This window comes from Maylandia zebra, linkage group LG14 (genome assembly GCF_041146795.1).
Source record: "Maylandia zebra isolate NMK-2024a linkage group LG14, Mzebra_GT3a, whole genome shotgun sequence".
Taxonomy (NCBI): Eukaryota; Metazoa; Chordata; class Actinopteri; order Cichliformes; family Cichlidae; genus Maylandia; species Maylandia zebra.
The window spans coordinates 32,756,899-32,784,868 of NC_135180.1; the positions used below are offsets into that span (position 1 = coordinate 32,756,899).

Genomic DNA, 27,970 nt, shown 5'->3' on the forward strand with positions numbered 1-27,970 from the left:
TTGAACTTTAGCACTTTTGTGCACGTCTACATGCCTAAACACGGTCCTATGTGATTGGCTGATTTTTGCATTTTGCATTGCAGTTGGACCTAATAAAGTGACTGGTGAGTGTATGTGCTACCGAAGCTATGTCTAATCATTCATCAGTCAGAATATTGTTCCTGACTGGGTTGAAATAACACCATAAGGCGTGAAATAAGCTTTGGATTTGTCTTAACCAGTTAGTTTACACACATGAGCTTGCTTTCACAAACCTTTTGGAATGTGCATCCTCAAAGGAGCTGCCATATTCTTGCTATGCTGGCAAACAAACTGAATCTGGCTGTCTTTGATGGTGCTTTCAAAGGTAACCCAAAAGTGCCTGAAAGCAAACAGTAAATGAGTCGAATTTTTATTCTTTTAAAATATCTGTTCCATGTTTTATTTCTTTTCTGTTTTTTTTTTCTTTTCTTTCAGACGGAGCCTTTCAAAATCACTCTCGGCTGCGGACGCCTCCTCTACCACTCTCCCACTCCCACTCGCCCAATCATCAGCACCATGCAGCCTCTATTAACTCCTTGAATAGGAGCAACTACACACCACGGAGCAACCCAAGTCCTGCGCCCACAGACAGCTCCGTTCCTCCTGAGGGTCCCGCCAGTGGTCAAGACTCTGGCAGTGCACAGGACAACTGGCTACTTAACAGCAACATCCCCCTGGAAACAAGGTACTGTGTAGTTTGTCTCTCAGACAATGTATAGAGAAGTTGGCATCTGGAAGACTTGAGCTGAGCTGGTGCCATTGAACTTGGTGTTTCCTCTTGTTCCTGCTGTCCGCTCCATATTAAATTACCACAGTGCTAACAAGGAGCAAAGCAATAAAATGGAAAATATCCTGCTAGGGGCAAAGGCCTATATTTGTGATGAACATGATTTTGTGGCAAACAAGAGAAAAGTGGTGCTTTTGGTTCGCCTAATACTAGGAGTCCTAACAGGGGAAGCTATTGAGTTTAAACAGCAGAGTAATTACAATCATGTTGGATAATACCAAATTATATTCAGGCTCCCGTGAGCAGGCTTCGTAGCCCCTCCACTTCAGCCCTGAGTTTTATTTATTTCATATTAATCAGCATTCATTTCTCTAGTATTTCTCAATAGGAGGCCCTTGTGTGAAGTAGGTCTGTCAAGTGTTATTGTAACAAAGGGAATATCTGGTGTTTCTTTGGATGGTCTTATTGCAAGGCGGTATGAAATTAGGAATACTGAGGCAGAATTTTCTCAACCTTCCAAGATATCAATTTAGTCTGCTAATAGTAAAAAGAAAAAAGTAATCGCCACATCACCAGCGGCACATTTCCTTAAATAAACCCTTTGAGTAAGTTGTTATGGAGAACAAAGAAAAAACCCTTTGTTTTATAACTGTTGCAATTATCTCTTCAAAGCAGTTAAGGCTAAAAACAACAGATCACAATGACAAAAAATTGCGCATACCATGATGTTATATTATATTATATTATATTATATTATATTATATTATATATAAAAGTGAATAGTTTGTAAATTTAAATAAATGCAGCAATTGCATTTCTGTTTCTTATAGGTAAAAGTGTTATAACAAATAATCAAGAATGAGCAAAACCCACAGTTCTGGCCAATGACAGGTGGATTCTTCATATATATTTATACTGTTTAGAACAGGTAGTACCCTAGTGAAGGTGTCACTGAATAATGATTGATATCGATCTTGTCAAGCTGTTAGACAAGTACTGTTCAGGCTTATTATAATTTGGTTGGTCAGCTCAGATTCTGTCAGTAAACTATGATGAGCTGAGAGAGGACAGAATTTCTTTCCTCCATTTATATCGCTTTCTCTGAACATTTTTCTGAATTCTGACTCGAAAAAATCAGCTCAGAAAGTGTGCACAAGTAACAGTAGCTATTTGTTCTTAGCTGCCGCATAGCTTTATGTACAAAAGTTAAGGTTTGAATATTGTAATTTATTTCTTCTGTTTTTTGAAAATGTTACATAACAGCGTCCTCAGTTTAAATGTTGCCAATATTTTTAATATATTCAGAACTTATTAAAAACCACTGGTCTGTGTGATAAAATACATTGCCATAAATTAAATAGCTGTTGACAGGAAAATAGCTAATAGCTAATTTGGCGTGGCTAAGAAACCAGTCTTGAACAGACTTATTGTCTCCTCTTTCAGTTTTTGTGAGACGCTTCAGTCAACAGGAAAATGAGAATCAATTTCAGCTGGTAGAAGGACAGTTAGTTGTATAATGAATGATTACACATCATCCAGCTCCAGTTAATCCCGTACAGGTATTCCCTGTGGAACAGAAAACAGATGGTGAGGAGAGGCTAGAGTGCTGCTGAAATCACATACAGAATCGAGTCTGTATAACCTATTGCATTGAAGGAAAAAAATGACACCTAGCAAAGTTCCAATAAGGAAACTGAAACCATTAGCAATATCCGCATGGACCCTGCAATATTAAATGTCACTTTTACTAAGTTAATAGTATTAAAATGGCCCTCTCTTGTCACTTTTGGGAAATTTAATTGCACTGATAAATTCAGCACTGGTATATTTCTGCCGTGCTTTAGCACTGGAAAAATGCCAGCAGTTGGTTGGCCCTGTCCAGCTTCACCATTTTTTTTCTGCCAAGTTTCTGCCAAGTATTTCTTTCTTCGTTAAAAGTAGCATTCTTCCCTAGAACACAAGCTTTAAAGACTATGAACAGATTTTACTGCTGGCCGCAGAGGAGACTGGGATCAAAAACAAAGCTTTTCTCTTGTACCATGCAACGTGTTCAGCCTGCCCATTGCATGTGGACAGTTCATTTCTCCATTGCATTGCTGCTGTATTTCCTTATGGAACAGAGCTCTCATTTGGGGGGGGCAGTGAGACATGAGACTCTAGAAATGTTTGCTGAAAATGTGTTTTAAGACATGTAGCAACCATTAAATGGGGGGGAAAAAGTAGCAGTTAAGGATACTAATCAGTATAAAGGCTATGAAACCTCAGTGATGATTTTCATTAGACTTAGAGTAGTATTTGTGTGTAATAGACTTTAAGGTTCTTATTTGTAAGTGATGCATTGTTTTCTTCCAATCACAACCTTAAAGGAGCCAGAATACTCTAATGTTTATCAGAGAAGAGCAAGACGCTTGCAGAGAAGGGCAGGGCTCGTACAAAACAAGGTATGGCAGTGTCCAAATGAGGGGCATAAGACAGGTAGATGTTATTTGTGTCACACCTTTGTAGAAGTAGTTCCATAAGGGCCTTGGTTGTTTTGTTTTTTTGTCCCATACTGTCCATCTTGAGCTCCATTTGTCAGTTGTTGATGTTGCTTGGTGATCACAAGTTGTATTGGCCTTTCTGTATTCTTGCACGCATGTCTCACACTAGCTTCATATCCATCTTTCCACCTGTGTGTAGAAACATAGCAAAGCAGACATTCCTAGAGACTTTACAGGACAACCTCATTGAGATGGACATTCTGGCATCAGCACGCCACGATGCCTCGTACAACGACGGGTATGTTGCATGTTTGCTATCTGGCTCAGACTACTGTCAGGATCTGCTTTGCCATGAAAACAATAGATGCCTGCACTATTTTCCATCGAGCATCCTCTGTTTTGAAACACTGTCAATCATCTGTGTACATCTCCTGCAGTGTTACAATCCTTGCTGTATTTGTCCCTTCCCTGTTTTAATACAACTAACAATTTGCATCGAGTAACATTGTTGGATTGTATTGCTTTTGAATAATGGTAAACACGACTGCTGTGTGGAACACAGTTGCCCATGCTGTCTCCTGTTGCTTGAATAGGACATGTGAGAGATCTGTCCTGATATGTATAAATAAAATATAGTCTCGGTGACTTTCCACATCATACATTGTAATATGACATTCAATCACGCTCATGTCACTGTTGCTCGAGAGCTTCTTGTATGCTTGTCAGTAAAATGGCCTTGACAACAGTGCCGCTGCCACTGGCTCTCTGATGGGCTGATCATCAGGCACTTGGACATGTAGCTGTACACGTTTTCTGAGATAGCCAGCCATGTTCTTCAAGGGCGAATAAATCTGCTCAACTCCATGCTGAAACCTTATATAATGTATCTCTCCTCTACGTAGCCTTGACACATGGTTACGGGGAATTACTCCTCTCGCAACGGATGGAATATATAAACAAGAGCCAGCTGTGGTCACTCGTCCTCTGAAAGAGATTTAATATAGATTCACAGTTTCAGCTGTTTCAACCCGAAATGCCTTAGTTTTCTCACTAATCTAGCATGACTATGGTAACACTACTGAATGTGCTTGGTATTACTTACCACTGGAAAGGGCCGTACCTGGATAGACAGTAACCTGCAACGTTATGGTCATGAGCACCTAGTGTTTCTGTTAGAACTAACAAGCAAATGTATTTTCCCAGGCACTTCCTATTCAAACCAGGTGGAACATCACCAATGTATTGCACAACTTCACCAGGATACCCTTTGACCTCCAGCACAGTTTACTCGCCTCCTCCACGACCTTTGCCTCGAAACACCTTCTCTCGACCTGCCTTCAGCCTGAAGAAACCCTATAAGCACTGCAACTGGAAATGTGCTGCTCTCAGTGCCATCCTCATCTCAGTAACACTGCTGTTCCTGTTAGCCTACTTCATCGGTGAGTCACCTCTGACACTCTCATACACCAAGACGTATACCTCTGTCAGTCACTTCCAAACCCCGCCCCTCACTTGAATGCAGACATAGGATGAATACATACTTTATCATTTCCTTCTGTCATCCATTTCAATAGTGATGAATCTGTCCTCTGCACCTTATATAAGCATGGTTATATAGGGACTCACAGATTGACTCTTTGCCCACACAATTTGTCTAAAGAAACATTATCATTCATAGATTGGACTGACTGAATCTGCAGACAGGCAATCCAGTGTCTTGCTCTTGCGAATAGCCAGGATGTGAAATAAATTAATAAGACATCAGCCATCACACGAGAGAGGGCTGCACATTTAGAATATTCATCTTATTTCATTTAAGATTCCCTAAACAGCATTCTCAGGTCCCAGCTGGGTAAAGACTATCAGATAAGTTTTGCTATTAAATCATTTCTGCTCATTTTGACTGCTGTCCTCCCCTAAGGCATTGATATTCATATCCGGTCATACTGTTTTCATTTCTGTGATCTATATACACTAGAAGTGTTTACACAGCATTTTGGTTGCAAATAATCACAAAAAGACAGAAATGAAAGGATAAAATATTAAAGTATATGTGGGGGGTTCCTGTAAGCAATCTCCATATCAATCAAGCGATCTCGCTTCAGCTTCAGACTGTCACAAAGCAACTTCCTGATGTTTAAAACAATCATTCCCAACAATTTAATTTGCCACATCTTGACATATGGAGAATTTCTAGAGGAGAGCAAATGTTTTTAGAACTTAGCTAACTATAACGTATGAAGCTAATGTCTTTGTTCTTGGATAGTAGAAGGATTCGTAAAACTGTGGATAAATTAAATGCCAGTGGCAGCCCTGTTGGTACATTCAAGGTCACTAACAACATATTTGGAGTTCAGTCTAAATTAAGTAAGCTACAGGTTGACTGAGTTATTACTATAAACTAGGCTATGTTTGGGGTTCATGAACAAGGAGAAAAGATCATGTTTGAAACAAAGTGTCAGAGGTTCTGTATTACAGTGAGAAGTCATTTAAAATTTCACAAAAAGGTTTGTTTGAATTGTGAATTTAAATATTGTCATTGCCTTGATTAGCAGATATTTCCAACAGTCTGCTGATTGGAATGAAAAACAAGCAACAGCTTTTGTAATTAAGTAATGAAAGATCACTGTAACCCACAAATAAAAAAAGGAGTTGATACACATTTCCGTTTAATTTATTTTTACCATATTATGTACATCTGGTTTACTGTGAATTTCTGCTTAATATACAGATGGCTACACTGTTGAATTTAAGTCTTAAATAGAAAAAGGAATAATTCATTGTGAAGGATGGCGAGAACGCTGTTCATTTGCATGAAGTTGATGAAAGAAATCTTGATAGTTCTGCTGGGTGTCACAAGGGAGATACATTTTATGAAGGTTATTTGTTGTAGATACACATTAGGAAGTAACAACCACAAAAGCTATCATTAATTCTTCTCTTTAAGAACACACAAACTAAAATGTGATTATTATTTTTGTTACCAGAACCATTTAAACTGAACTGTGCTGGTGTTAAAAAAAACACACGCAAACTGTTTGCTGCTCATATTATCTACATCTACTTGTTTTAAATTGGTAGGCAATTTAATATGACAAATTTTAGTTTGGTTTTCTTTTGGCATCACCGGTGTAATTTGGATGTTAAAGTAGAGATACAATTTGTGTCTTCTGCTTGTGACCTGGCCAAAAGCCAAAGATCCCCATCAGATGGTGCTTAATCAGACTCTGTAATTATAGCCTGCAAAGCTCAGGCCATCTCTCAATGCACCACAAGTAAACATGTTGGAGACCAAGCCTCACCCTAAGATCAGAATTTCAAATCAAGAACGTGGGTCATATTTAATTAAAAGCTTGATGAGAAAATACATTTAATTCCAAGTGCAATTAATTATTGAGGTCTGTAATTGGGAACTCTGGGTGAGATGTCTAATGAACCCAGTTATGCCTTGTGACAGATGTTTTGACATGTAGCACAGTTTTATTTTTTCACAGCTGTGTAAATTGGAACATTTTGAAGTGCAAAAAGGTTGGGAGTTTAAGGTGCCACCATATTGTCTCAGTGGTTGCTTTCTCATTAGCACATTTTTATATATTTCTCATTTTAAGGTCATCAGTATCCTCTTGTGTTCCCTTCCATTCACCCTGGGTATCTAACTAAGCACAATTAGGCTGGTCCCCATCTATTGTTAGACTTTAAGGTCATCCAACCCGGTAAAAGGCTCTGTAGCCCCGGTCATACCTGTTTGTATGTCTTTCAATACCTCCCAATATCTTAGCAATCAATTACTTTTATAGTGAATTATTTTCCACAGCCAAAAAACGTTTTTTCCCTTCGTTGAAACCCCTTTTTGATTTAATCCTAGAATACACAATATAGATTCAAAGTCCTATATTTATGTGTAATGATAAACACCTGTGCTACAGTAATATTTGAATATACTATTGTTTTTTTTCTTTGTCCTATGCAGTATCAATTAGTCATTGCATTTACAACTACATAATATGTGCTTTTTTGGTATATTAACAAACATTAGTTAGAACACAGGTATAGAGAAACAGACAGATTGTGTTTAAATTCAAAGAGCAACAATTGGAAGTATTCATTTTACCACTTAAACATGATTTATACAGAACATCAGAAAAAAGCATCAATATGAATTTTTGCAGGTTTTAGCTCAAGGTCTTAGCTTTTTGGTAATTTCTTTGTTCCATCAGGCACTCAGATTGGATGGATGCTTTGATGTGATGTCTTTTTTCCATCCCAGCTGGCATTAATATTTTTTTCTGCACTGAACTAAGCAACACTGAAATTGCTATTTAGTCATAAATGTATTTGGTCAGTTTGCCATTCACTGAAAACATGCGCATTGTAGCACATTATGCTGCAGGTATGAAACAAATCCATTTTTCATGTTTCGTTAGTTTCTTTTTATTTATTTATTTTTTTAATTAGTCCAGTATCACGACATGGATGAAAGATGAGTCTCCTTAATACATTAGTATGAAGATTATGATGCACTGACAATAAAGCATGGAGAGCGTGACCAGAGTAAAAATCCTAAAGCAGTGATACATCAGGGTTCAATATTAAACAATGCCAAAATGGGAGGATATATTTGGTATATTCCTTTATGAGGTGAGGCATGTATAGTTGATTTAACACTCTGAAGTGGCTTCTAGGCTTTGTTTTATTTATTTGCTTCGGCGTTACACCGAAAAGTTGCATGTTTTGTAATTAAAATGTTCCCCAGCAGCCAACATGATCTTGCTCAAAGACCATAGAAAGGTGTTTCTATATGTTTAGCTAAGATATGAATCACCAAAGGCTGCTCCTGAACACATAAAGATTGATTGGCCAGATGGCTGAAACATTTTTCAATCCAGGGTATCTGAGATTGCACACTACAGCGCGCTTCTTTGAAACACCACATAATACACAGCATCTTCTCAATATAGCATCCTTTGAACTGTGCGCTAATTGGAAAGTGCTATGATCAGAGGACTGAAGAGTTTATTTCTGTGGCAAATCACAGATAGCAATACGGTTTGACTTCCTCAGATTGGCTGAGAAGTCTTCTACTACAGTACCTCTGCCTCCTAATTGGCACATGGCGTGACTCAACTTCCTGATAAGTGAAAGGAAGGCACAACATGTGCTCAGGACAAAATGGACAGTCCTATAAAGCACAATACTCGTGACAGGTCAGCGGCATCATTGGAATGTAGACACAGCGTGTCAGTGCCAGCGGCTGTCATGTTAGAAGTACCTTGTTATTCCTACTACCTGTCTTTAGTTTGCAGGCAGTTGCAGCAGCCATATTACTATCATTGCACAGTGTTTGCAAAGTTTGAAAGGCAAGCAAAACCAAATTAGGAGGCCTCTCCACTGGCTCAGGTCCAGTGCTCTGCATATCATAGATACCACGAAGGCGCTGAAGTAAATCTTTAAGGATGGGAGAGGGAGGCTCTTTAACCATTTTCCATTAGGGGCCTCAGGGACAGATGGGATGAAGAACGGGGCTCACAAAGACGTGATTACTAGGACACTTGGAACGACATTGTGCCTGGTGACTTTGTGATTGTTCAGCAATGTACACTGACTCTTTCCATTTTGCCAGTCAGTGTTGAGCTACAAATCAAAGGAATGTCATTCTGGAACTTACAAAATGGCAAATAAAGCCATCTGTCTCTTCTATGGTTGCCTTCCACGGACACAGTCACTTCCACAAGCACTGGGCATGCACAGAACAGATGCTGGTATTGAAGATGCACTTTTATCATGTTAGGGAATGTTTGCATTGTGGTTTCCCTGATAACCACTCCATTGCTTGTTGTCTTTATTCACAAATCCATGCAAATATTTTAGTGAGCATTTGGTACTGCTTAACAAGTGTGCCGAATAAATTATTAAGGACTCTTAAATACATCATGCGCATGCAGTTCTAGACTTAATATAATGCCAGTTGCTTAATGATGCAAACCGGGGGATTTGTGTCTAAAACCCTTTTGTTTTTACTCTGATGAAGACACAATCATCTTCTAGTCCTTTGTTTTTGGAGGGTTTCTGACCGTGGCCTAACGAGCTAATGCTGGAACTGTATAGTTGTAGAGGACCCTTTTCAAATAATGTATTCTCCCGCTTCATTATTATTATTGTTATTGTTATTATTATTATTATTATTATTATGGTAACCAGTGGTAACCACTTTTATCTGATAGCAGGTTGATTCTTGGTGCAAACTCCAGTCTCTGTGCTAGCGTGGGTTTCCTCCCACAGTCCAAAGACATGTTTGTCTGTCTCGCTGTGACGGACTGGTCACCTGTCCAGGGAGTACCAACATCTCTTGACCTATGCCAGATGGGATGGGCTCCATCCCCCTGGTAACACTAATCTACTCAGGCAGTTAAGAAAATGGGTACATAAAGTTAGTTGTAAGCGAAATCCAGACCAGTACAAACATTAGTCTCGTTATTCTCATTTTGATTCTTTTTCGAGTAAATGCAGTAAATTGACAAACAAAATTTCTGTCACAGTCATTGTTATTCTTAGTTCTTGCCGTAATCTTATAAAATGACTATCAAATTTCTCCCCAGCAAAAAGATTACAAGAAATCAGTTTGACTTTTGTTTTGTGAGCTATTAATGTTATTATTATCTGTTTTGTATGAATAATCCTGAAATGCTTATGGACATGACTCTGTGCGCTTATAAAGGGGAAACAGAAATGAAGAAAACAGCGTTGTGCTGTAAAATTGTCAGTTAATTTCTCTCCTCATAATTTAATTGCATTATAATATCCTTGAGGAGCTTAAGAGAACCAGTTAAACAATAAAACAGCTATATCGAGTTTCTTGGCCTTTTCTGCTGACTGTTTACTTCAATATTGGCTTTTGCCTTGCTAAGCTTGCCTTGTCCATTCTTTTATTGGTAATCTGTCATGGTCGGCCCCTCCTCCGTCTGTCCTGCGCTTTAGTGCCATTGTTCCAAAGGACATTTCTTTTGTCGACCTTGTAAAATATCCGTGTGCTTCATTCAGTCTGTTCACATTGAAACACCCCTGGTGTCTCCCTGCTGATTTGTTTTTTCTTTGTCCTAACCGTCCCCTAGTTTTGCAGGGGACTGTAACGGTAATGTGCTTGGAAAAAATGGTACTCCAGTGTTGGTGTGGTGAGACAGATGTTGTCCCATGGGGTCAAGATAGCATTCATCTTGTGATTTTACTACTCAGCATTTTGCGAAAAAGCCTGTTAACCATTAAACCAGCTATTGTTCCTTATTCTATGTACTTCCTCTTCCCACCTTGCAGCTGACACCTTCATTATATTAAGCAAAATGAAAAAGAAGCAAATAATAATAGTTCTGTGAGAACATTAAGGTTATACGTTTTCAGCTTAGCTATAATCCAACTTTAAAATGGTTCTTAGCATGAATAAATTCTGAAATTGTCTTATATTTCACATTTCAGCCATGCACCTTTTTGGATTAAACTGGCACCTGCAACCCATGCAGAGACAGATGTATCAGCTGTCAGAGGACAATATAAGTGGCCTAACCTTTCCTACAGACCTGAGCTTGCCACCACTTGGCAGCACAGGCTTGGAAATACATGACCGCAAAGGAAAAGATGACAGTAAGTACAGTTTTTATCAGAATAACTTCCATCCATCCATCCATCCATTCGCTTCCGCTTATCCTTTTCAGGGTCGCGGGGGGCGCTGGAGCCTATCCCAGCTGTCATAGGGCGAGAGGCAGGGTACACCCTGGACAGGTCGCCAGTCTGTCGCAGGGCTAACACATAGGGACAGACAACCATTCACACCTAGTGGCAATTTGGATTATCCAATTAACCTATCCCCACAAGTTGCATGTCTTTGGACGGCATAACACAGGACAGAATAACTTATTTTATTTAAAAAGACATATGTTTTTTCTGAATGGTACTCGCTATAAGTAAATAATCTTAAATGTAGCTGTTCTTGTTTTGATGATGAATTCTTGCACATTCATTTGTGAAAGTTTTTCAGATCTCAAAGTTTTAAAGATGACATTTCAGAGCTCTTGTGAGTTTATTATTATTTTGTCATCCAGTTTCACATTTTGTTCACTTGTCTCCATGGCATGGAGAGATCTGCATTGTAATCCTGTGAAAGTTGTTGTAAGTGGGAAAGTGTTATTTGTTCCTGGAGGGAGAAAATGGAGCAGCTTAAGGGACTGAGTATCCAGGGGCTGGAGGGGGATTAGCCACTCTGTCCCCTTCAGAACGGATGTGAGCCTTTCATCTCCTAGCTCGGGCTGCCTTTCCTGGCAGCCAAAGAAAGCATGTGCTCACCCAACGGTACCAACTGCTCAACTCAAAAAAGTTTGCTCTGTTCCATTCCTGAACAAATGCGCCCAGATTTAACCATGTGATTTGCCACTGGCATACCACAATAGGTAGAAGATAGAGCTATTACCATATAAATGAATCCAGGAGTTGTCTTTTTCATTTACTGGGCAGCAGAAGTGTGTTTAGCTTGCCATCATGACTATAACAAAGCTCAGACTCTGCACAGCACCAATTGCTGATAGGAAATCAATAACTATAGTTTTCTAAATAAGTTAAAGTTTGCTCTGCTATCGCTGGAAACAATGCTGGGCTATCTAATGTTTTATCAAGGTGATTTGTACAATGTCGAAATTTGATATCGTTCTCTCTTTCTGGTTCTCGTGTTTCCATCAGAGCACTATGCTGTAGCTTATCTTGCAGAAGAAAATAGCATTTATTTAACCATGAGGCCCATTATCACTTGTCCCGGGTTATGATTTATTTAAACAGCCTGATGAGTACAACCATTAATGTGCTGCATAAATACGCACACACGCCAACATGTGGAGAATGTGCCTGTGTGCTGCAGCATTATGTAAAACCCAAATCTGGGAGACGGAGAGTGTGTCCTGTATACTCTGATAAAACCAACTGCCACTGATTGACTTTTGCGAAGACTTCCATCTGGTGTGCCATGTGTAACCCTAAGTGTCCTAGGGGTAGTTTGTATGGATGCCTGTTTTAGTCGACTCCACAGCTGAAATTAGCTCATCTACATGTGCAAACAGATGTTGCCCTTTCCGCAGAGTCCAATAAGTTGTATTATGGAGCATATGGACAATTTTTAGCAGTAGATGCGCTAATACCTGAGTGGGTAGTAGCATTAGAAATCCCTCTTTTCTATAATTACAATTTTCACTTTATTACTTTTCCTTTTTACTATCAAAGTACTGATGCATTTCTGTTTTATCAAGTATTTTCAGTCCCATACCCCTGCAAACATATGTACTTTCTTTTATGTAATACAATGTTACAATGTAAAGGTGGGATTATGTGTAACATGTAAGGCAGGGGTGCCCAATCCCAGTCCTCGAGAGCTACCGTCTTGCAGCTTTTAGATGCATCCTTGCACCTGAATCAAATGAATGGCTTGTTATCAGGCCTTTGCCAAACTTGATGGCATGCTGAAGAGGTAATCAAACCATTTGATTCAGCTGTGTTGGAGTAGGGATGCATAGCTCTCGAGGACTGGATTGGGCACCCCTGATGTAGGGTTTATAAAGCACCTTGAGGCAACTGTTGTTGGATTTGGTCATATATATATATATATGACCAAATCCAACAACAGTTTGGCAACTCAATATTAAATTGAGTTGAATTAAAGTTTAAAGACAGAATGCAATAACTTACTTATCACTGAAATTCAGTGCTTAATAGAAAATAGGACATAGTGAAAAATACCAAATATTGCGGCTGATTGATAATAAAAACAAAAACACAGGGCAAAGGGACATATTTGCAACTTTCTGGCATTACCTTGTCTTTTTAATAAAGTGAAATAAGCCAGACCTTTCATGAAAAGGTCATTGTCTGGATGGAAGCATTTGTTGCTTCAAAACCTGCATTTGTTGTTCAGCGTTTATAGAGCCTTAGCTGAAGTTTCATCTGTGCACTAATCCACCTCCATATCATCATGGATGCTGGCTTTTTCGGTTGAGTTTGAGCATTAATGATAAGCCAGATATTTCTCCTCCTCTTTAGCGCAAATACATATATATCAAGTACATTTGATAATGGTTTGATTATTTGATGATGTGTATATATATAGTATTCGCTGGATTCTACTAATTGTTCAATAATCGATTGAACAACTGATCATGAAATCCCCTGTTTTATTTTCTTAATAGTTCGTCCTTTGCATTGAGTTTTTATACTTCACAACTTTTGTTTTGTTGCACTTGTCCCCAATTTTTTGAAACATGGTGATAGCACCAAACCAAAAAACACTATCTCTGTTCATGATACAATTTTTTGTACTGAAATGAATAATGCTATCTCATGTTGAAATGTATTTTATCGTGATCATGATCATCATTTCTTTTTAACAAAAATATTTTTTCTATTTGCCATATCAGAAGACTCAAAACAGGACACTTCAAAAAGTAACTGGATTTTTGTTTGAAGACTATATTTTCTTTCTTTTGTGCTCTCCCCTCTAGTGGAATTGTGACTGAAATTGCTGGCAGTGGTCGGAGGGTTCATTCATTATATTTTTTCACTGGCTGTCAGCGGCGTGATTGAATATCTGTGATATGGTCAGACTATCATGCTCCAGCAGACTGAGTCCCTCTGCCATCCACATGGTGGATTAATGGTGTGATCTCTTTGACCGATTTACTTTGTGTGCAATGCAGGCAAATTGGACAGCTTGTTCCCAGATGACAGCTATATAGATATGGGAGAGATTGACGTGGGGCGTAAGGTCGCACAGCAGATTCCTCCTGGTATCTTCTGGAGATCCCAGGTCTTCATTGATCATCCCATGTACCTAAAGTTTAATGTGTCCCTAAGTAAAGATGCCTTAGTGGGGATTTATGGAAGGAGAGGTCTTCCTCCATCACACACACAGGTAGGCAATATTTACATGTCACTGATGCTGTTACAGTAAATGTATTCTACTGCACTTATTAATAGTATGACAGGTGAGTGCAGAATCTAAATGGTCGATGCACTTAGCATGTTTGAATGTTTGCGATGCCAAATCGCGTTACTCAATGTTGTGTTTTGTTTGCAAAAGACAATGGTGTATTGTAAATGTGATGTTTTATGAAAAAATTTCCAATCATGCCTGCATTGTACAAGGATTCTTCTTCTTTTCCCATTCTTCTTCTGCCACAAAATATAAATTGGGATATTGTTTAAAAGAATCTATCTAGCTATGTAGGAACGTGTCATGAATGCAAACCAATTCCGAGTTTTCTCTATTCTATTAAAAATCGCTTTCTTGTTGCAGAAAGGATTTATGGAAAACTTCTTCAGGTTCAATACCATCTGAGAGTCGCACAAAAATATTGGGCAGATTTTCCGTCTGTATATAGCCGAGAATGAGACATGTCATGTTATTAATCATACCTTGCCACTTGCTTCACACAGTTGAGATTACTTCTGTAAATGCAAGTGCTGTTCAGCAAAATTGTTTATAGCATGAATTTTGTTTCCGCTAATGTCCAGTGATATTGATTTTTCAGTCAGCCAACAGAGTTGCCTGTTTCCTCTATTTATGCTTCAAAGAAAATCATCTAGAGTGGAGTTTTCGTAATGTGGCTGATTACACATAGAATGGCAGATGAGTCAAGATTCCCTTCCTTATGTAAATGAAAATGAAATGCCGTCTCATTGGTATTCATTGACTCAAAGCTGATGTGAAGCAAATCGGTGCAGATGTTATTTGGTAAACACTAACTTTACTTTAATTCCTCCAGCTTCCCTTTTTTCCACTGTAATAGTTTCAAACAAGGCTTTTATAAGATATGCGGACTCTGAAATTATCTCAGCCCATCCAGCCACGATGTGCCAAGACTTAACTCAAGCTCCTCTAGAATGATGAGTTATTCATGCAGACCAAATGATGCTCCACTATAAAGAGGGCTGAAAGCACTCAAGTCTCATGTGTCACTCTAATGGTGTGTCTGCGGTCCATCCATCAGTCTTTCTCACTTTCTGTGTTTCTGTCTGCAGTTTGACTTCGTGGAGCTTTTGGATGGGCGGCGGCTCCTGGCTCAAGACATCCATGGTCTGGAGGGGCCTGTGGCTATGCAGCGAAGCCTAGTACCCATCACTACACATGACACAGGCTTTATCCAGTATATGGACACAGGCATCTGGCATTTGGCCATCTACAACGATGGAAAAGAAACTGAAACTGTCTCCTTCCTCACCACTGCCATAGGTGGGTGCCCTGGGCATGACCTGCTGCTAAAACCTGTAATAGCAAACCGTAATCCCTATAATACCAACCAGGAGCGACTTTACCGCAAACAGCACAGACTTGTAGGCCATGAGTCAGAAACACTGAGAGTTTAAGAGCCAAGGAAAGTGCAGGTTAATCAAGGTGAAGCTGAATATTACAAAATCAGGACATCAGTGCTATCCCACCATGCCCCTGAGTAGGGCATTGAGAGATCATAATATCCTCATTACCCTGAGTGTCTTCCAAGCGAATCAGGGGTCCAGCTTCTCAGAACCATTTGCATACAATTCAAAGTATGATTGTACCCTCCTGCTAGTGCCAGTTTTGATCACGATTTGCTCCAATTTCCATCTACTTTCCATATATCATTGTAGGAAAGATGTTTCCCTCCTCTAACTGTGTGGCACGCGGCTGTGTTTCAGACATACGTCCTTCTTTGTGGAGGTGACTTCATTTTGTACACTCCTCTTTGTTCTCCCTAAAGCGCCTTTGATTAGCACTGCTGTATCAAGCAAGGTGTGAGAGGGCCTAAGGTGTCGACTTTCACGGGGATGGCAGCTGGGAGCTGTTCTCACATGCTCTTTAATTAAAAGCTCCTGGGCCAGAGTCCATCTGTGATAGGGGCTGTGCCAGGCAGCAGATCGATGAGAAGCTGTCCTCAACACCAAGTGGAGACAGGCAAGAGATGCACTATGCCCTCCCGCTGTGCCAACAACAGCTGTAATTCAATACTTAATATATGATATGACACAAAAAGGGGGAGTCAGGGCAGTATGTTTACTCGTGCTTATTTCTTCTTGACTGGGTGTCCATGAAGGCCTCCTGTGGTTTACATAAGAGAAAACATAACTAGGTAAGGTAGTCTGGGGTGGGGCGAGAACTCTGTCTCGATTGAGTCGTATTGGAGCTGATCTGCTCACAGGAGCTCAGAGGGAGGCAGAGGGGCCCTTTTTAAAATGGGTCACCGGTTAAGTGCCCTTCAGCAGAAACTGAATCTTACCAACTGCCTCACTTGTATTGAGCCGTGGAGAAATGGAGTTGACCTTCAAGTAGAACAGCCCAGGTGTAGAAATATATGTGAACAATATCGAACAGACACACTCAGAAACACCAGCAGCATTGTTTAAAAGACACTAAAAGTTAAATTATTTCTGTGTTTCTGACAATGCTCGTAGAGAAAATTTATATATAGATCTTTTTCCTTGCCATCAGTGTACTCTCTATGTGCAGCAAATGAAGGGTTTTCTTGGTGCACATAGCCATGCCATAATACATCTGGGGGGATGGAGCGTCCGTGTCTTTAATCTGGGTTGCTCCTCATTACTTGGCTGTGACTCCATGGCAATGTGAAATGTGTCCCACTGAATGTTTTGTATCACAACCCTCTGGAGCATGAAGCCATTTGTCCCTGCTGCCTGGTGCCAGAAATGCTTCAGCCTAGGCACGGCAAAGCAAAGGGAAGCAAAAACCCAGCACCAGTGTCTTACTCTATGTCCCGTTTAACTCTCCAGCAGAAGTTCTTTCTGTACACAACCACCCATCATCCAAAGGTATTGAGCAACCTTAGAGAGCATGGCAAGTCGCTGATTAAACTTGCCTACTGCGCACTACTCTGTCCTCACCGACTGGAGACCCACACAATAGTTAGCTCCCCTGATATGAAGGGTAATGAATTTCAATGAAGCTCTGCTTGAATCCATGATTTATGCGCTGGCCTATGTTGAGTGTGTGGCTAAGAGATATTCAGGGCCTCCTTTCCATGCTCTCAGAGGAATCAGCCAATAGACATGGGCAATGTGCAGTCTACTAAACTGCAGCATTCAGAACAGGAGCACTCCAGTTCATGATTACTTAATTAAATGTGTATGTTGCAATGTTACAATGTTGCTCACCTATCAAATATCTCTGATATAGATACAATAACCTCTGTTATTGATGCTGGTATTCTAATGTCAGGGTATTGCGTTTGAATATCTCAGAGCCTTTCTTTATGAAAAATAATGGTAACCTATTTGAATCTATTGTATAAAGTGCAAATCTGGAATGTAATTATAAATCTGGGTGGGAATTGTTAATAGCTGGCTTGTAGACATCTATTCCTTTCCCCTAACCTTCAATCACTGCCCTACCTACACTGCTGGTCTCTGTAGCTTTGAGCAAAAAGTCCAAGCCTGCTGCTATAGTTAGATGTTCTTGTTGGAAGCCATCAAAACCCCACCAAAGTGCTGATTGCCTCAACCATGCCAGAGGATAGTTTCTCCTGCATCCCTTCACTAACACAAAATGGCAAAGGCAAGCCTGCAGCACATTAGATATCCGCAGCATTTCTCTGCTCGCTGCCTCCTCCTCCTCCTTTTTGCTGTATCTCTGGTCTGCCTGTATCTCTTTCTCCCTCCTCTCTTTGTCTTTTTTTTTCCTCGGTCTTGCATTGCATCCTCAGTGATGATTGACTCTCCAGAGTAAAGGGAAGCTGAATCCATGGCTCACATTTCTAGCCATTTGTGGAGCACAAGAGATTCTTTGTTCTGTAAGTTTTGCCTCAGAGTTTCTGCTGCCTGAAGGCAATGGACAAGATTGAATATTTTTCAGCACCATTTCAGGCTTAATTCAGTGAGCATTGTGCTTCAGATTCCTGCTGCTGTCTGCAGAGATCAGTGGTCAGTCTTATTTCTAATAAAAGCAAGTGCCGGGACATGGTTCTGTAGCACAAATAACTGTTTTGCCAATTAATTTGATTTTGTTAGAGGGATTGCTAGAGGAAAGCTTGGAAAGAGTGTGCGTGCTTTGCTGATTGTTTGCATCAAAGTGCCTCAGTTTAAAGCCATACAGTTAATTGCAATGGCCACGTCCAAGCACTGCATGAAAATTGTAAATGACAGTGTAATTTATAAGAAAAACTTACAGTGTAAAACTGAGATCACAGAATAACTCACGATGCCGTCAGATTTACCAGTCACAGCAGATAAATGCGGGTTGCAGACACTGTGCCATAAAAGAGTTAATTAGGCAGCTAGTACATGTGGTACTTAAGAGACTTTAATTCCTTTGTAACTTTTCGTAGAAGCCTGAATAATTAGAACTTGTACCCTTTTAGTGAAAGCTCATATTTGTTGTGAAACATTAGTAACACTCAAAATGTTTTGCATTGAAAAAGAAATGTTGACAGGATTGGATCCTCCATGCTTATGACTGTCATTAGCAAAGGGATAATAATCAACCCAAAGAAAATGAGTGGGAGGAAAATTGTTTTTCAAACCACATTACTCAGAAAATCTTTTGATTGCTCTCTTGCAGACTCTATTGATGACTGTCCCAGTAACTGCTTTGGGAACGGTGACTGTATTGCTGGAACATGTCACTGCTTTTTAGGATTCAAAGGACCTGACTGTGGGCGAGGTGAGTCACTATCTCACTCATGTTACCTCTGTTAATCATTCAGATGCATTTTCCAATTTATATTCTCTGCATGGCTCGAACAAAACAATTTTACTCCACAATTGCTTTAGTTGTACTTAAGATCTGTTTTATTTAATTAGGCAGTAATACTCGAAATGGTTCAGTACTCATACTGGAGTATTGGGTTGCATATGAAAGAACTCTATAAAAAGCTTTAGATTATAGGGCTAGTATTCACTCATTCTTTCAATTATTAAAGAAAGGCTCTATTAGTTTTTCTCCACATAAAAACAAATTCAGGCAGCGTGTTAGAATGATGGTAGGTTGTTTTTGTTACCTCTTTACACATACTGAACTGCCATCTGTTATCCATGTGTTGATCAGCACCATGCCTGACACTTTAATTCAGCTAATTTTTGTTCTTATGTTTTTTACCAGCCATTGTTAAGACGTTAGATATTTGTTGGCTGCTTTTGTTAGAATATATGGCACATCTGCTCTAGATGCCAAGGTACAGTAGTTTGTGCTAAATAATATTTACCAGACAGGACACCCTTTAACATTTTGGTCATTGTCAGAGCGAGGCTTTAACAAACACTCACTATTCTTTGTGCATGAAGAAGTCCATTCAGATGGATGTATGCTGTCTGCTCTTTTCAAAGCTGCCTGTCCAGTGCTGTGCAGTGGGAATGGTCAATACCTAAAAGGTCGCTGCATGTGTCACAGCGGCTGGAAGGGCTCGGAGTGTGACGTTCCCACCAACCAGTGCATTGACATCACTTGCAGCAACCACGGGATCTGTATAGTCGGGACCTGTATCTGCAACCCTGGCTACAAGGGGGAAAACTGTGAAGAAGGTGATTGTTTTAATATGTCATGGTTATGTATCCTAAACTAATAAAATCCTACATAATGTGGCTGCTGTAACCGCCGTCTTAGCCTGTTAGTGCTTGACATTTTACTCATAATGGGAATGGCTATTAAGTTGGTATGGCTTACAGTCTGTTGAGTAGTAAAGACAGGACATCCTCTATGAAGAGCATTATAGCCATAACAGTTCATAATCCGCATCCTAGGTGACTTTTCCTGTATAAATCATGGCTATAAGGCATTATGTTAATGGAAACAGTCCATTTATTGTCTGAAATTCTGAAAAAAAGTCTGATGTTAATCTTCTGGGAACTTCAGATTCATCCTTTGCTGGATAAGGCTTGACCAGATAAGATTGAAGGAGCCATTGTGTTTGTCAGCTCTTGAAGGCTCTCATTTCAAGATGAAAAATGGACCCTGGGAGTTTGATAAATGGGGGTTTCTGACATCCATAGGCCCCCATTCTATTTTAGGTGGAGCGTTAGCCATAAGGAGTGGAGGGGAATGTGGACGAGAGCCCTTTAACATTTTTACCTTTCTTCCATATGACCTTCAGCCACAATGATTAATTGCCAGGAGAGAGTTTCTTGTCAGTTAGCCTCTGATCTTTGTGCCTTGTGCCCAAACCATCTGCTAAGAGGCAAGAGATCCTGTTTGTCTTACTATAACAGCCTTTATAGCCATTTATGTCATGGTAAAGGGGAGCTGCCATGCCGTGGCCTACAGCTCACAGTGACTAGATATTGCTCGTGCTTGGTGCCCGTTTGCCATCTGTGTGTACCATGTAAATATTGTTTGGTAGAAAAAAAACATTAATATTCTGATCATACTCTCCCACAACTCTTGTTCCTTTCAAAGTGAACACTCATTTAGCACGTCAAGGGAAGGCATTAATTTGATATTTGTTGACTAATTGAACTTGTACGGTGTGCACTGAGACAGTGTACAAAAGCCACTGCATGGGAAGCAAATGCAAACTCTTCAAACTGTCTAGAAACTAGAGTTGACTATCTAGTTTTGCCTAGAGGTCTGGCTGTTGCCCCAGGCTTTCCTTACCATTCCTGTAGATTCTGTTAATGGTTTTGGTTTATTCAGCTTTGAATTATGCATTATGGTGGCTTTGATTTGTGAGAAACATGCTCTTATTAAACAGCCTTCGCTCTCTGAGAGGATTTTTTGCTGTGAGATAATGGGAGGGTGCCAGCACAAGCGTGGGCAGTACCTGTAGTTTTGTGCCATGAGACATACTGTGAAAACAGCCATTTAATTAGCTTCTCTGTAAATCTTGTCACTGATTTTTGAAAAAAAGATGGACCTCCTTGAATAATTTACCCCCATTGGACACGAGCTAAGCTGAGTGCATCTGCAGCTGAACTGCAGCCTATTCCAGTTGCCATTGTACTTTGGCTCAAATAGAGATGCCAGGTTGCCTCTGAAAGAGAGAAACAGCAGGTGACTAGTGTGTCTAACACTCTCTCTTTGGAACCTTTTTAGTGGACTGCCTGGATCCAACATGCTCAGGCCGAGGGGTTTGCGTCCAGGGAGAGTGTCACTGCTTTGTCGGGTGGGGAGGGCCAGGATGTGAGAGCCCTAGGGCCTCCTGCATGGACCAGTGCTCTGGACACGGAGCTTTCCTGGCAGACACAGGAACCTGCAGCTGTGATCCCAACTGGACAGGCCATGACTGTGCTACAGGTGAGTACTTCACTCAAAACAGAGTAAATATTGGCGAAAGCCCTTCTCACAGGCCAGTGCTGATTTAACTCTGATTAGCAAGTAAAAAAAAAAAGCAGTGCATCCACAGAAAATGTTGCCTTCAGTTCAGTTCAGTTAAATGTTTCTTAGTGCGGAATATGAGCAGGACATACACAATTATTAATGTAGCTTTTCAAAGACATAGAGAAAAAACAAAATGTAAATACTGAAGTAGTTTATTACTTATATCTTGGCATCTGGTCAGCACTGTGAGTGAATAAGGTAGCACGCGTTTAGTAGCTAATATAATTATAGGTGATATGTATAATAATTTTCAGGTTTAATGGATCACAACAACAAAATACCTTGACATCTCTTTTAGTGTACCTTTGGTAATTGCTTTTATCCTTTCAGAGGTAAATATTTGTTACTTTCTTTAAAGAAAATGGCTCACATAAAAGCCATAATTATTCTCATCAGTGATCAGTAGGAGGTCCTTCGATGGCTATCAGATTCTTTTGATTTGGTTCTAAATGTAATTCTCTTACAAATGGTTGTAGTTGTAGAAAAAAGAAAGACAGATAACAGAGATGTTGTCAGAGCCATGATCTAATGCAAGTTTTCGCTCTTTTTTGAGTTCTGGATTTCTTTACATCAGTGCATTGGTTCACAGCTGACTTTTTTCCTGCTCTGAAGCGTTGTTCCTATTGCGTTCATCACGTCCATGGGGAATTGTTATTCAAAGTGTAGAAACAGCATATGATACAGTTTCATAGCTAGAATATACCTTCTACAGGATGTAAGCACGAAAAAAAGGTTTTGTGTTTTTTACAATATAGGTTACAAGTAGATTCTTAAAGTGCCGCGAAACATAGGTAACATCAGATTTGCACTCTGAGAAGTCTAACCAAATTCACATTAGAGGGAAAAAAAATTTTTTTTGTCTAAACATGAAGAATTTAAAAATTCACTCGACATATAAATGTGTTTATATTTGTTGACTGTATTTGTAGCAGATGGAAGTTTCAGAGAGCTCCAGCTCAAATTTGTTTATACAGGGACCAGAACAATTTTCAGTATTTTCATTTGCACACAATTTGGATCCTCAGAAAATATTTTTGAAAAGACTATTTTAATACACCAGTCGCTTTGCTTCATGAATCCTTTTATATTCTTGGCAGACGCAATGACCTATTAGGTAATCCTGAGGATTTTAAGGGGAAATGGGCAGTTAGTCTGAGTTTGCCTCACAGAGAAAAAAAGCTCTGCAAATGATGATGAGCTGGCTTTTTATTCTCCTTTATCCTGCTCATTGTAGAGTTTTCTGTGGTCTAATACGACACTAAGCTTGGTGGTAGGGTAGTATAGTTGGCACCGATAACCTTTCAGACATGGCAAAGAAAAAGATGGAAAGCTTTCGATACATTTTTCAAGATTCTTTATCGCCTCTTGCACTATTCTTTTAAGTCAGAAACTCGTTTTCTCATGTTGCTTTGGGACAGTACAGCCTAGGTGAGCACGGCTGGTATAATGCTGTTAGTAGCCATAAAACAATGCCTGAGGTTTTATGTCCTTTAATATGTGTGTTTTTATGCCATTTTTGCTATTCCTCCACCCAGAGGAAAGTTTGTTTACTCTGTCCTTTAGTGCAAATGGTAACTGCCATCATGGGAATGGGGGTATTTCTCACTGAGGGCTCCTCTGGCCACAGATAATGAGGGTTTGCCTGCAGGCTGTAATTGGATCTTTATCATGTTAAAGGTTTCTACTTTGTTCCAAGTGAACAGTTGTCTCACAGTCAGTTTGAGTCTGTTTTCTCTGACCACTGTGTGTTGTAGTAACTGGTTGAGTTTATGGGAGAGGGGGGGGATTGTGTGTGGGGGGTTTTTTTCCCGCATTTTTCTTGATTTTTAAAAAAAAATATTGTGTTCTTGAGCTCAATCACTGTTGTTTACTAATGTTCACTATGCTCATTACTACTTCCTTCTTAACTGTAATATTTTTCAGAGGACGTAGAAGATGTAGTTTGACAGAAAATATTTTATTCATAAAATGATTTATAAGCTCTAACTATTCCGTGTTTGCATGTGATTTCCGTTTGTTTGTATGTTGGTGTGCATAAGCAGCCTGTCAGGCACTAATACTGCCAGCACACTTTACCTAGAAATCAAAAGTCAGATGGAAAATCAGCATTTGCATACTTTGTGCTGAGCTGTAATTAGCAGAAGAGAGTGATTCTGATAAAAGCTTTTTAAGCTGGTAATGCCATGTTATGGTTTGTGGCTGAAAATACCACTCTGATTTAATTTGTAACAATGGCAAAATAGGCACTGTAAAGGCGGTAATTGACTTATTACAAGATTTTACCTCCAGTTTGGTCCCCTGTGGTCAAATTTGAATTGGCTTGGCTAATAAGCCAGGAATACATGGCTATTGTTCATCGTTGCCCATACTGCTAAGCCCCTTTTATTACAAAGTAGTTAATAAAGAGGTTAACATTTCAATGAGATTCATAAGTAATCTGTCAGCGTTTAATTTCTTTCAGCTTTCAGCTTGTCATACTCTCCCTCGAGTTCATGTGATGAGGGTAATGTCCCAGGCTCTATCACACCCAGTCAGGGAGGTCTTTCAGCTGCCACACAATAGCATCAGCCAGGCTTTACAGCAGCACTGTCTTTCAGTCTCCTTCATTGCGTCAGTGTACTTCTTCCTCTCGTGTGCAGCACTTAGAGAAAATGAAGAAGAAAACCCCCCCCACCAAAAACCAGTGTATTCATATCCTCTGCTTCAAATCATTTTGTGGAATCTTGCCTCCTTCCTGTAGACCACAGTAGAACATGTTGCAAAGCTTTGACCGCTTCGTGTACAAGAAGGGACATAACGTTTACAGTTTAATCAAAATGGCAGAAGTGACATTGTTGCCATTTCTACAAAAAGTTTCAGCTGAGCATTTTTTCCTCTTCACGCCTTTTGTAGCACAAAAAGCTAAATTTACAAAAGAGGAGAAGAGGAGAGGAAAAGAATAAGTCTGCTAAGGCTGCCACAATCCTTGTCTTTTCTTGGTAATGGACTTATTAGATTTGTATTGTCAAAAAGGATTGCCCCTTATGAGGTGCAGGAATTTCTTTTCAGCTGCCATCAGACAAGGTAGTGGAGCGTGGCTGCCTTTCCTTGACAATAAATTCTGGATTTGTCTTTTTTTCACCCTTGTCGCCTTGTCCCATCACCGCCTTGTCTTCCCTTTTCCATCCCACTTCCACCTCCCCCCCTCCTTTTCTTTCTTTCTGTCTTCCCCCCACTCTCTTTTTTTGTCCCTTTCTATTTCTCTGTATCCCACAGAGATTTGTGCATCGGACTGTGGTGGTCATGGCATTTGTGTTTCGGGCACCTGCCGCTGTGACGATGGCTGGATGGGCACTGGGTGTGACCAGAGGGCGTGTCACCCACGCTGCAACGAACATGGCACTTGTAAGGACGGCAAATGCGAATGCAGTCCGGGTTGGAACGGAGAACACTGCACTATTGGTAAGATGGGAATAGGTTTTGGGTTTGGTTGGGGCGGGTGGTGTCTCTGTGTTTGGGAGGGGTTTGGGAGGCCAACAAAGGCAAAGACTGACATTCTGCCTGCCTATGTGAAGGGAAGGGTCTAGGTGGAGAAGAGTGGGAAAAGCATGCTTAATTGAATTTGTGCAACTCAGTAAAGCATGAACAGGTTTACTCAAGGATCTGAAGCTTGCCTTCATGCATTTTAATGTGGGAATGTGCTAAGGTGTCCTTTCATTTTACTCATCCTTTTACTCATCTTTTTCTTTGCTCCCTTTCCGTTTACTATTAATTTCAAATGCTTACATGTGAGTCATTGTGAGTAGGTCAACCACTGCTTTTCGCTGTGTTTATGCTAGCGATTGTTCCCCTCCAAACACTTGCAAAGTAAGGTTTTCAAAACCTTGACTGAATGTCAAGAGCTTTCCTGAAAACCTTGGCTCACATAAGCCAGTAGAAAGTTCAGCCTACTAGAGTCATTATATGCTGTGTATTTTGCAGTGGTTCTATGCTAGGAATAGTTCATGGATTGATCATTTTGGTATAGTTTTTGTATTTTTGGGGGTGAAAAAAGAAAACAGTTTATAATTAAAAAGAGCAGCATGGTCTACACAACACTTTAGATTGAAAATGTGCTTTCAGCATGTTTGCTTTGATGGAGGTGGCACTCCCGCTGTGAGCATTTTGTGAGCATTTTTCTGTCACCGGGAAATGGTGACTGCAGTAATATGCAAACATCAAAGTGCCCCCAAGTTGTTATCATAACTAAGCAGTAGTTGACCTCTGTTTGTGACCTGTCCTCTTTGTTTCACATGCCCTTGTTTGACAGGATGGCATGAAGATAATTTAGTTCTGCTGTTGGATTTCTGAGGTTTGACAGTTTCAGTTTAACTTGAGGTCATTAAGAGAAGTGTTTTAATGCAGTTAGCTTTCTGATATTTCTGATATTTTGTGTCAACGCTGTCAAACCTCTATTAAACATTGGAGAAAATCCACAGGATATGCTATGTGATGTCTGCTTTGCAAGACTGCAACTTTGGCATTCTGTGTTCATGTATGGATGCATCTCTTCTCTTCTCTTCTCTTGATAATATTGGATAAGCTATTTGAATGGATTTATAGAGCTATATAAAAGATGTACCAATCAATTGACCACAGACTGCAATTGGCTGGCAGCCTGGACCGGTGACCAGCCAGTTAGTCTCATATAAGTCTGATTACAAGTGGATCCACTTCATGCATGGATAACACAGCCCGACAGACACGCTAACATGTCATTAGTGTGTGTCTGTGGCCATAAGCAAGTTTTTTTTCTGATTATTGTGGAAGACGCAAAATTCACCAAAACTTTGTAGCAATAAACGTGACACTAGCTAGACTGAAGCCAGCAGACTAAGTAAGAGTCTCAGTATGAGTAGTGAAAATATCTAAGCCGTTAACATGAAAATTATGGAGATGGGTAAAAAACAGAAAAGGGTTGATGCCCTGTTATCTAGTAATAAACTTTCTGAAAAATAAAGTAAGTAATTTAAATCTAAATCTATACATATTAAATACAATTGTATATGCTGTAATATAAACCTGTTGCAACTGCTTTTTGTTTATTAAGGTAAAATATCTCGGATAGAGGTGGGTGTACTGCAGAAAGCGCACCTCTGTCCAGTAGCACACTTTATTTTCACTTGTTTAACTTAAAGAAAATTCTGTGACTTAACTTCTGTTGGGGGAAATGTAAAGTTTAATTGTTTAATTATTCAAACCTAATTTTACATTGACAAAAACTTAATTTGTGCAAGTATGTGCTGTCAGTTATAGTTTTCAGGAAAAGAAAGTACTATGCGCTAGTATTCTAGCACTTTTTATATTTACTCCATGTTTACTTCAGTGCTGTTGCAGAAACAAATGTCTCAGTGGTATACAGTATGACACATTCATCTAAACGGAACTACCAAACGGAGTATGTGTTAAAATAAGGTCCGCAGCAGTCAGCTTTGTGTTACTAATATAGGAATAGAATTAAACTAAAGCTCTGTCACTGTTTGCTGACAGCTGTTACTGAGCAAGGTGCCAAATGGACAAAGATCTTTTTTTCTCACAGCAGTCTCATGCATATTTTGAACCAGGGCTGCATGAGCCTCGACTCAGTTTGTGAATGTTTTATACACTGGCTTTACATTATTGATGGGGCTTTTATAAGTGCCATATTGAGATCCCCACTGAACAAGAATATTCTTCCATGTCGTCTATTTAGAAGCTAAAGATCTCGATTTGAATCAATTTTCATTATCGAGAGCTCCGCGTTGGCCTCGAGTCTCAAGCTGTGGAGCACAGGAGATCCGATTTGGCCCGTGCGCTGGCAAAGCCTCTGGCGACCTTATCATATATAGAGGTGTTTGAAGATTAAAAGCACCGTTTGTTGAACATCCTGACCTCCTGTGCAATATCGCTTAAGAGATTTAAGGGAAGTAACGTGCGCATCAATCATGTTGCCTTTTAAACACTCCCCTGAGACGTTCTGCCGATCTCAGCAGTTACTAAATAGTGACAGATTTCACTTTTTTACCCTTTTGCTCGCTTCCTCTGACTCTTTCTCACTTTCATTCTCTTTCTCTGTGTTCCACAACTTTCCCTGCCTTTTTTCCATTTCCATCTCTCTCCTCTGTGTTGGTTCGTATTTGTTGTGTTGCTTGTAGTGCGTGCATGTAATGCTTCACGTCAGCATTTTTCGTCTTTTTTAATTACCTTTTGTACTGTAAACTAACACATTGCCTTGCTGTCCTGTCATGGAAGTGGCACTGTTCAGACCTCCCTTATATGTCCTGTCTTTTATCTCCCAAGCTCACTATCTGGATAAGGTAGTGAAAGGTATGGCATTCCTCCTTCCTTCTATTTTGGCCTCCTCCCATTGTAAATCCAGCCAGCATTAACAAATCATATGCACACACCATGCTTTTCCCCTAC

At 39.9% G+C, this 27,970-nt stretch overlaps 1 protein-coding gene across 12 annotated transcripts in view; it reads left to right on the forward strand.

Moving 5' to 3' along the window:
* tenm4 (teneurin transmembrane protein 4) overlaps positions 1–27,970 on the forward strand; it is a 146,430-nt gene that overhangs the window by 65,945 nt on the left and 52,515 nt on the right. For 4 of the 12 annotated variants that reach the window (XM_004560521.5, XM_004560522.5, XM_076873375.1 and 1 more), the window contains 12 exons: positions 457–706; positions 3,115–3,189; positions 3,428–3,526; positions 4,432–4,667; positions 10,696–10,860; positions 13,950–14,164; positions 15,274–15,484; positions 18,800–18,901; positions 19,564–19,758; positions 21,266–21,466; positions 24,806–24,991; positions 27,848–27,874. In XM_004560521.5, the coding sequence (XP_004560578.1) occupies positions 457–706; positions 3,115–3,189; positions 3,428–3,526; positions 4,432–4,667; positions 10,696–10,860; positions 13,950–14,164; positions 15,274–15,484; positions 18,800–18,901; positions 19,564–19,758; positions 21,266–21,466; positions 24,806–24,991; positions 27,848–27,874 (1,962 nt within the window). The remainder of the gene's footprint in view (positions 1–456; positions 707–3,114; positions 3,190–3,427; positions 3,527–4,431; positions 4,668–10,695; positions 10,861–13,949; positions 14,165–15,273; positions 15,485–18,799; positions 18,902–19,563; positions 19,759–21,265; positions 21,467–24,805; positions 24,992–27,847; positions 27,875–27,970) is intronic. The other 8 variants (XM_004560523.5, XM_004560524.5, XM_004560525.5 and 5 more) reach the window with 6 other exon arrangements.